General features: G+C 45.8%; 1 protein-coding gene across 1 annotated transcript; it reads left to right on the plus strand.

Annotated features, from left to right (window-relative positions):
- The first annotated feature begins 729 nt into the window (after positions 1–729).
- On the plus strand, positions 730–2251 carry LOC123405816. Its single transcript, XM_045099360.1, has 2 exons — positions 730–830; positions 1750–2251. The coding sequence occupies exons 1-2, from the start codon at positions 730–732 to the stop codon at positions 1976–1978; spliced, it is 330 nt and encodes a 109-aa protein (XP_044955295.1). The 3' UTR covers positions 1979–2251.
- The last annotated feature ends 8516 nt before the right edge of the window (positions 2252–10767 follow it).

The raw sequence follows: 10767 nt of genomic DNA on the forward strand, positions 1-10767 counted from the left end.
GAGTTCAAGTCCCAGACTTGACATTTCGTCAATCTCAAGATAATGTGGAGATAATTACCTACTGTCACCGGCAACGTCCTCAACGTCCTCCAAACATGTCCACCTAGACTATTACCTATGCAGCTAAAAATCAGAGGGCAGACATGTCATTGTACAATATAAAACCTGAATTACAGTTTATATAATCTAACCATAAACATGTCCACCTAGATTATATTTATAAACCAGATTATATAATCTATCTTCATAATCAAGATTATTATAATCTATTATGGTTTCAAACAGGGCCTAAGTGCGAAGCCTCAAACCTTCGATCCACAACCGTTTCCAACTCCCCACCGGAATGTCCCCTCTGCATCCAACTAAAAAAAAGGTCTTGCACATTTGCTGCTCAGGGGAAGGGAGGGAGGGAAGGAGGTGGCGGCGGATAGGGATTCTTCCACACATGTATTTGAGTTTTCAATCAATATAATTCTAGCATGGATAATAAACGATTATCATGAACAAGGACATATAATAATAACTTATTTATTATTGCCTCTAGGGCATATTTCCAACACCAAGAGGGTTAGAAGAGGGTTCCGGAGAAGAAATGGGAGGATAAGAGGGCAAAGCGAGAAGGTGTTGCGACCAATATGACAGATATGTTCTAGGACAACATGTCGAAGGAGGAGGAGGCATACATCAAGTGTTCCACATCAAGGAGAAAAAACAGACGAAGAGGTTAACATGTTCATCGCGGGGATCAATAAAAAGCCCAAGTTCGAAGAGAAAAAGGCCATCATCGAAGAGAAGGTTGGGATCGCATTCGCTTTAGAGAACGTGGAGATGTTGACATTGAAGATGAAGGATCCATGATGCAAAGATGATCATGCATGCTGTCCATTTCAAGATATTCAAGCGGCAGACGGTAGAGTTGGAGGCGGATGCAAAGTCTGAGAAGGCGGCAAAGGAGAAGGAGGAGGCCGAGAGATGACGAAGAAAGAGGCACAAGTGGCGACGACAGATTGAGCGTTCTAGTGGCAGTGAACATTCTAGTTCAACCTCTCAGTTCAATGTAGTTGTTAACTTCTAGTTACGATGCATGCGACCAAACATCGAGGAGTCTTCCACGATGCAAGCAACATATATGCACGTAAGCAATTAACATGCAAGCGTCTTGATATGTGTCTCCTTAACCACGCTCTACTCTGATCTCTTTTTTTCATGCAACCTTGATAAAACCATGCTCTACTCAGTCTGATCCGTTTTTCCTTGCAACCTTGATAAAAACATGATGGTAACCGGTAAAATTAATAAAATTGATCCGTGGACGAAAGTATTTCACAAACTAAATCGGGTCTGAAGAAAATTCACGCACCTGACCGGCTGACCCTTTCGTGTGTTGCTCGATAACCAGACGCGACACTACACTGTATGACGCCTTTATCTTAGACGTCATATTGTGTAGTGTGGCGCCTATGCCTTAGGTGCCATACTAGGTCTCGACGTCGCACACCATAGTATTAGACGCCACACAATGTAGTGTGGCATCTAAGACAAACGCGCCATAAAAAAGGATCGGACGGATTAATTTTTTTCGCGGACAATTTATTTTGTGGATTAGTTGTGTTCTTAGTCAGTCAGTAATTAGTATCAAGATTTCTCTCTTCTCCGGCAGAGCTCTGCCTTGCTGGCTCTGTATTTGATTCTGCTAATCCAGCTCAATTTCCTACCATCTTAACTAAACCTCTGCGTTGCGACCTGCAGGCGACACAGCACGGGAAGCCTCCGGCTCCCGGCCCCGCCGAGCACCACCAGCGACGCTGGCGCGACGCCGGCGGCTAGCGCGCTGCAGCGAGAGCTGTTCACCAAGAAAGGCGGCGTCCGGCGGTTCAGCTGGGGCTGGAGGAAGGAGCAGCAGCAGCAGCAAGCGGGGTGCGCGGTGTGCCCCTTCTGCCGCGCCGCCGTCCGCCTCGCCGAGCACCAGCATGTCTAGCGCAGATTAGTTCCTTCCTTCTCGGCCGGACCATGACATGCATGGCGCGTCGGTGGAGCTGCGTGGCACAGTAGCAACCTGCGCATGGGATGCCTTTTGTCGAGGATGGATCACCTGCTAATGGGAGCGTCATGGACGTGACATTTAGACCTATCAGTTATCATTGTGTCACGAACTTAAACTTCCTCTCACGGGTTGTTCAGGCACCAGCACTCGGACAGAAGAGACGTGGACGACACGAGAGCTGCAACGATCGAGGAATTTAACACCATACATACATACATGAAGTATAGTGAAGACTAAGGTTACGTGTAACTCCTGTAGTTAAGGTTGCAGTGTCTAGTAACTCCAAAGTTACTTTCATCGAATGCCCTTGTAACAGAGCACGATGGGTCCTCGTGAACTCTAGATAAGCAATCCCAAGGTCATCCCCTAAAGAAAACACAAAGCCTTCGGACATGAGACGTAGGGTCTTTACCTCTTCGAGAGGGGTCCGACCTCGTTAAATCTGAATGGAACACCTGTGCGTTGCAGGAAGCTTCAGTAGACACAAATGAGTTGCCCGCCCGCAGCGTGGCGCATTTTCGTGCAACTACTTTTGGTCCTCCTCCGGCAGGCGTCAGAACTGTAACGCTCGACGCCCCGTCACTCTGCTAGACGTCGTCGCAAGTGCTCCGGGCTCTCACAGCTCCAGCATTGGATCAAGCATGTTGTGGCTCTCCAGACCACACCCGAGCAGGTGGTCACGCTCGACCCCGACAAGCCCGTCCTCAACTTGTTTCCCTCCTCGCATGACGGCTGCTCCGACGAGTCCGTGTGTGAGAGCAGCAAGCCAACTTCAGAAATTTAGATGGCCGCCACGGCCGAAGGACCTCCTGGGTTCTCCGTGAGAAATTTCAATGAGTGAGACGAAGATGGCCACATCGACAACGCCGGCGAGATCTACGTTCCCCAGACTCTCACTCGGGAGCAACGGGAGGAACTCGGGCAGATGAACGAGCACGCTCTGCTCATTCCTATCACCGGAACGACCCTAGAGGAAACTACCCTAGAAGCCACGTGTGGGGCCACTCTAGTTGAACCCGACTTACTTGAGTGGCTGCAGAAGCACTCGACGGCCGGGCGGGTCGAGAGCAGCCTAGTTCCAGTTGGCATCGTAGTTAGTTGTTCCCGAACGACCGTCTGCGAAATTACCAGGTGATGCGTACTCCGCTACAAAACATGGTCGCGGCAACGCGGATCGCTGACTCCATCTAGCCTTCTAACTCGGTAGCAGAAGAAGAAAGTCGACAGATTCAAGCTCAGCTGAAGATGACCGTGGACTAGAACACAACGGATTCCCAATCGCACAACTGTATCTACAGCAAGTCCATCTGAGCGGACACGGTGCAGTCGGCTTATAGCCCGCTCGCACTTAGGAGACACCAGTGTTCCCCTCCTCGGAGAAGTCAGTACAGAGACTGCAGGCGCGACGACCGCCGTCTCTCTCGGTCGCCCCCTCCGAGGGAAGTCGCATACGAACACCAGTCCTATAGTGATAGATGACCATACGAGGACGATCGGAGGCGCAGTCCCGTTAGCAAAGGAACTACGAAGGCATAGATTTCCAAGCACCACCGCTCAACCCCAGGTCCATCATTGCTCACGGCGTGGTTGACAGAGCGAGGGCTAGCAGGGAGCGGCCGAGTGTCCGCGGCGTTTCTGACCTCGGGTGTTTCATTAGATACATTCAGGGAGCTGACACTAGTGGGGACGGGGCCTTTAGCCCCGGCCCGTAAGGGGCTTTAGTCCCGGTTCACCAACCGGGACTAAAGGGGCGGGACTAAAGGCCTAACCTTTAGTCCCGGCCCTTTTACAAGCCGGGTCTAAAGGTGCTCCACGTGGGCGCTTCGTAGCGCCCTACGGGCAGGATCTTTAGTCCCGGTTCGTTAGACGGGCCGGGACTAAAGAGTTTCAGATTTTGCTTATTTTCGGGGGTTTTTTTAATGAAATTATTTTCGGGTTTTAGGGTTTTAGGGTTTAGGTGTTCGGGAGATTAACGTGATGCCTCGTTTGGTGTTCGGGAATTAGTTTTCATATAATTTAAATAGAAATAATTATGCATATATATAAGGTTAACTTATCTTATAAGGGAGCATATATATATATATACAATTATATGGAGATCTAAATTATCGGGACTAGAGCCCGTCTATTTGATTACATGGACGAACATCAGTAATGGCCCCTAGCTACACTAAATCGTCCTTTGTCATCTATAGCTTCCGTCCTCAGAAAGGTCGCAAGCTCCTCTGCAACAGCAATCGCGCGTTGCTCTGGTAGGACCTTTGTCGTCATGGTCGTGGGCTATATAAGAAGAGGAGATGAATATGAATATCAATCATGATAACAAAGAATGACAGGTAAAAATAGAGGTGTGAATGTTCATTTCTTACATCGAATTTGTGATCCTTGTGCTCAGAGGTAAACGTGCGAATGATCTCGCAAACATAGTATCCGCATAGATGCGTTCCCCGTGGCTGCTGGTCGCACTTTACGAGAATAGAATATATATAATCAAAATAATAATCTAGCATCATAAATGTATTGAAAATAGAAGTATATCATACTACTACTTACCTGAGCCGATCTAAAGGTCAGCTTCTCATGCTCGATACCGGGAGTCACGCACTTGAACCGCTTCCAAACCCTGCCCGACAAGGATAATGATTTGCTAAGTTTTTCATTAATTGATATATCAGAAAATCATCGAAAGAGACCGATAGAGCGCAAGAATGATTGAAATTACCCTTGGAGCATGTCCTGTAGGCTTTGGAACTGTTCCAAGGGTCTCGATAATGGGTCGAAGGCATCAACTCTTCCCTTATCAATTTGAATGTCCAACAGAATCCAATGAAAGCTGCACATGTGTGTGTGTGTGTGTGTGTGTGTGTCTATATATATATATATATATATATATATATATATATATATATATATATATATATATATTTTTGTGTGTGTGTGTGTGTGTCAGTAACTTATCAATTACACTTATAAGTGAATGGACACAACAGAGTAAAGACCCTCACCTGAAGTTGTATGGAAACAGTATGTGGTCACAGAAATTTTGATCTGTTAGAAACCTTAGAAGGTTTTCCTCCGTCTCCTTGGGATAATTAGTTAGCGTCGCTATATGTATTTTATCTGGGTCAATAAACCCAATATTTAGGATGCTCTTACTTTTACAATCCAGAATCTTCATTCTGCATAATAGAGTACAACTTATATATAGACAATGAATTGAAATAACTAAACAAGTTATATGTAGACAACGAATTGAAAAACTTACAGACAATAGCAACTCATAAGCGATTTGTCGAGGGCGTCGCCATTGTACATCTGGAAGAGTTCATCAAAGTCGATATGGATTTGTTTGGGGCGGCGGTAGTACTCCTGTGGGACACTCAGCACGATCATCGTTCTCCCATTCTTTGATTCACTTAAGTACCATTGATGCAAGTAACGCATATTTGTTGGGAGATCATCTTTGCTGACCAAAGGCTTACCCATGACAAACTGTGGCTTAGGGGCTACCACAGCCTTGGGTATCTTGTCGTCTTGGGAAGACAATTCTTCAACCGAGACACCACATGCAGCCGCCAACTTCTTTGCTCTTTCTAAAGCTAGCCCTTGCACCGGAGGGGGAACATTCTCGGTTAACACCTTGAGGGGTGGGATCGACTGTTTGGCCTGTTGTCCAAGCTGAGGAACGTCTGATTTTTTCTTGCTTGTAGTTGAACTTGATTTGCTCCCACTTGCACTTGCACGTGATCTGCTCCTTTCACTTCCTTCTGCAATGTGCGTGTATAGTCATCAGGCTTATGGTGTAAGTCATAAGGTCTGATAGGAAGATTAGCATGACGTACCTTTGGGAGGGGCGACCGTTTGCGCTTTGGGGTGCTTTGTGGCTTAGGAATCGTCGGCGGAGCGTTCTTGGTGGCACGCTCCTGCTTAGTATCCGGAGCGGGCGGCGGCGGAGACGGATGACCCAAGTCCGGCGGCGGTGATCGAGATGGACTCGTGTTGTACTGGCCGACGTCATGTGGAGGGCTTGCACGTGATCTGCTCTTTTTCACATCCTTCTGCAATGTGCGTGTATAGTCCTCAGGCTTATGGTGTAAGTCATACTGTGATGGAAGGGTCGTGAAGTATTTTGCAAATGCTATTTGCTTCTAGGTGTATTCCGGGCGGGGCTCGGGTTCCTTCTTTTTCATTTGCGCATCATGATGTTCCTTTGCTATCCTGGCGTTTTCCTCGGGGGTACGATCATAAGGTCCGATAGGAAGATTAGCATGACGTACCTTTGGGAGGGGCGACCGTTTGCGCTTTGGGGTGCTCTGTGGCTTAGGAATCGTCGGCGGAGCGTTCTTGGTGGCACGCTCCCGCTTTGTATCCGTGGCAGGCTCAGGCTTTGTATCCGGAGCGGGCGGCGGCGGAGCGTTCTTGGTGGCACGCTCCCGCTTTGTATCCGTGGCAGGCTCAGGCTTTGTATCCGGAGCGGGCGGCGGCGGAGCGTTCTTGGTGGCACGCTTCCGCTTTGTATCCGTGGCAGGCTCAGGCTTTGTATCCGGAGCGGGCGGCGGCAGAGACGGACGACCCAAGTCCGGCGGTGGTGATCGAGACGGACTCGTGTTGTGCTGGCCGACATCATGTGGAGGGCTTGGAGGTAATGGAGGTGTAGGTGACCTGCGACGACTCGGAGGCGGTGTTGTCCTTGGGGCCGAGCCTAGAAGCTTGATGTAGTTCTTGTCCCATAGGATGACTCCACCCAGTACTTCTCCGAGTGTCCTCTCATCTTCGGGTCCAGCTATGTCGAGCTCCATATCATTAAACCCCGTCATGATTTCATCCACCCCGACTTTAGCAAAGCCAGCTGGAATCTCACGGCCATGCCAGCGTGCATCAGGGCCAGAAGGTAAAGCTTGTCCGACGGCCACCTTCATGGATATGTTCTTAAATTTCTGATGGAGTTCACATGATGTTGACTCCTTGATTCCATCAACGGGGTAGCCAGGACTCCCTCTATCATTCTTCGTTCATCGTCGGGCGGGGCCTCAGATTCAGCCACGCTGCTTTTCCGCTTAGATGGGGCGCCGGTAATATCAAGTGTAGGATCTTCCTGGCGCGGTACTCCTCTAAGCTCATCAATCTGCTTCTGTTGCTCATTAATCCTGGCAAGCAACTGGTTGAACTTGTCATTCTCCTCATCCTGTTGCCGCTTCTTTGCTCTCTCTCGGCTTCTGTAAGTGTCTTGGTCTCTCGCAAACCCAAGCCACCACGGGTAAGATGGACCGAAGCCTCGCGTTCGTCCTCCATGTTCGTCATTGCCGAGGACCAGTGTGAGCAAATCTTTATCTCTATCTGCAGTGAACTTTCTTTGTCCCTCCTTAATTTCTTTCACTATCCTTTTCCAATTCTCCCTGGGTATCCTAAGATTGTCATTGCAGATTAGGTCCACTGTTGTTTCGTCGTACGACCCACCATGCGCAAGGAACCAATTTCTTGCTCTCAGTTCCCACTCATCACGGAGTGGTTCAGGTACGATGCCTTTATCTATCAGATCTTGCTCTTTCTTTTCCCACTTTGGGATGGCAGTCTCATAGCCCCCTGGCCCCAGCTTGTGGTGATATTTCTTTTTGTCGGCATTTATCTTGTTCTTTTCTGATAATGCCTAGGCATCTTCTGACTCCTTGTACTCTTGAAATTCCTTCCAGTGATTCGCCTGCTTGGCTAGATACCCCTCGAATACTGGCACTTTCTTTGTCTTCAGATAGTTTTTCCATAGCTTTTTATTCCAGCTACGGAACAGTTCGGCCATCATCTTTAGAGTCCACTGCTTGACTTTGGCCCTTAGTTTGTCTGCGGCGTCTTCATTCTCACATTCTGGCAGGTTGAAATGTGGCATGAGATCATTCCAAAGATTATCTTTGTACCTTTCGGCGACATAGTCACTATCGGCTGCCCCTTTGCGCTTGTTCCACTCCCGAACGTTGATCGGGACGTGATCCCTAACGAGAACTCCGCATTGCTTCTTGAATGTGTCAGCAGCATTCTTAGGAAGCTTGGGTTCGCCCGTAGGCATTATCACCTCAAAGGTGTAATGCGTCCGTGCATCCAACTTTCTAGTCGGGCCTCGTTTCATAGATTTGCTCGATGTGGAGGCCTAAGAGGGAGAAACATTCGTCAAATGAATGTATATGTATACAATATAGAGCTATCTCCAATATTTTTCACATATTACAAGTGATTGTCGAACTTCATATGTATACCTCGCCGGACTTTATTATTTCTTCACCGGCTTCTCCATCAGTGGAGCTATCACCTTCTCCGTCATTGGACCTATCTCCTGCCCCATCGGCTTCATCTTCGTGTCGCTCGACCTCCATTCCATATCCGGAGTCGTTTAGATATGACGTCGGAGACCAAAAGGCGGGAAGCAGGGGCCTTTAGTCCTGGGGCGTGGCAAGAACCGGGACTAAAGGGGGTCTTTAGTCCCGGGTGGAGCCACGCCCGGGACTAAAGGCCCTTTTTCGGCAGACCAGAAGGCGGGAAGCCGGGGCCTTTAGTCCCGGGGCGTGGCAAGAACCGGGACTAAAGTGTTGCCTATATAAACCCTCGCCCCTGCCCACCATATCCCCTGTTTTTTGGTTGTTGAAGTGTGACCATGCCATGCTCTTGCCACTCTAGTTCATGCACATGACGTGTTTGATGAAATGCCCGAGCCACTCTACTTAAGCTTTCTCCTCTCCAAGCTCGACCCCCAAGCTCCATTTTCCTTAATATTTGTCTAGGTTTGGTCGTGCACCAACTGCGAGCACCACCGTGGTGAGCCTCTTGTTCTTATCTTCTTTTTAAAATCAAAAAAATCTTACTTGTATGATTTAGATACATACTTGTATAAATTACTCACTTTCATTATTTTTTGTTATTATATAGTGCGATGGTTTTCGTATCCGCCTCCGTCGGTCCTCGTCCTGTCTATGATTCGGATGTGGTATATATTATCTTTTATAACTATTTGTTTTATTTAGTGTTTATGACAATTATGACGACCAATGTGACATATATTTTTTTAATCTAGGAGGTATGTGAACCGGAAATTCCAACCCACATAAAAATTATTGTCGAGAAGTTAAATTTGGTTGAAAAAGAAAACAAATACTTGAAGAAAAAATTGAAAATAATTGAGGATAAGAATATGGAACTGGAGTTGCATGTCGCCGATGTCATCGATGATCGCAAGATGAAGATCGATGCGATGCGGTTGAAGATGGATGCAATGCGCTTGAAGATGGATGAAATGCGCTTGAAGATTAGGAATATTAGAAAATATGCCATTGATAAAGAGGCTTGGTATCATTATGTTGTTGGGTCAATTGTTACCTTAGTTGCGATTTTGATCGCGTTTGTTGTTGTATTTAAATGTTTTACATAGTTGTATGTTGTTTTATGTGAGAACTTTATGTATTTATTTTTTGCAATAATAACATTTGATCACTAGTGTTCTTTGGCTTTAATGTGATGATGAACTTGTATTAATTTGGTCATATGTTCTGCAATGGTTTTTTGATATATTTAATTTCATAATAGAGATAAATCGCCAATGATAATATTTAATTTCATAATATGGTTTTTTGAACTCCATACTTTTTGTGTGTTCAACAATTTCTGACTTCATTTCGTATATTTCGTGCATTTACTTATTTTTTTTGAGCTAGTTGACCCTAAAATTGAAAAGCACTACAAATGAACTCTCAAAATGTTGAAAGTTGGCATGCTATCATCATTTCACCCACATAGCATGTGTTAAAAAGTTGAGAGGGCTAGGACAAAAACTGGATGCACTTCGTGTACAAAACGGACAATCTCTCTCGAAGTATCAGGGTTTCGAACGAGAACTCATCTCTTACAAAGGGATTTCATTTTTTTGAACTTATTTGAACTCCATACTTTTTGTGTGTTCAAAATGCACCATTCAAAGGCACATCACAAAATTTCAACAATTTCTGACTTCATTTGGTATATTTCGTGCATTTACCTATTTTTTTGAGCTAGTTGACCTTGAAATTGAAAAGCACTACAAATGAACACTGAAAATGTTGAAAGTTGGCATGCTATCATCATTTCACCCACATAGCATGTGTTAAAAAGTTGAGAGGGCTACGACAAAAACTGGATGCACTTCGTGTACAAAACGGACAATCTCTCTTGAAGTATCAGGGTTTCGAACGAGAACTCATCTCTTACAAAGGGATTTCATTTTTTTAACTTATTTGAACTCCATACTTTTTGTGTGTTCAAAATGCACCATTCAAAGGCACATCACAGAATTTCAACAATTTCTCACTTCATTTGGTATATTTCGTGCATTTACTTATTATTTTTGAGCTAGTTGACCCTGAAATTGAAAAGCACTACAAATGAACTCTGAAAATGTTGAAAGTTGGCATGCTATCATCATTTCACCCACATAGCATGTGTTAAAAAGTTGAGAGGTCTATGACAAAAACTGGAAGCACTTTGTGTACAAAACGGACAATCTCTCTCGAAGTATCAGGGTTTCGAACGAGAATTCATCTCTTACAAAGGGATTTTATTTTTTTAACTTATTTGAACTCCATACTTTTTGTGTGTTCAAAATGCACCATTCAAAGGCACATCACAAAATAACAACAATTTCTGACTTCATTTGGTATATTTCGTGCATTTACTTTTTTTTGAGCTAGTTGACCCTGAAATTGAAAAGC

Source organism: Hordeum vulgare, chromosome 6H, assembly GCF_904849725.1.
Source record: "Hordeum vulgare subsp. vulgare chromosome 6H, MorexV3_pseudomolecules_assembly, whole genome shotgun sequence".
Lineage (NCBI taxonomy): Eukaryota > Viridiplantae > Streptophyta > Magnoliopsida > Poales > Poaceae > Hordeum > Hordeum vulgare.

Coding starts and splice junctions, on each gene's coding strand:
- LOC123405816 (XM_045099360.1), top strand. CDS start 730: ATGTTCATCGCGGGGATCAATAAAAAGCCCAAGTTCGAAGAGAAAAAG. Junction 831..1,749: donor GCTTTAGAGAACGTGGAGAT/GTTGACATTGAA, acceptor TGCGACCTGCAG/GCGACACAGCACGGGAAGCC.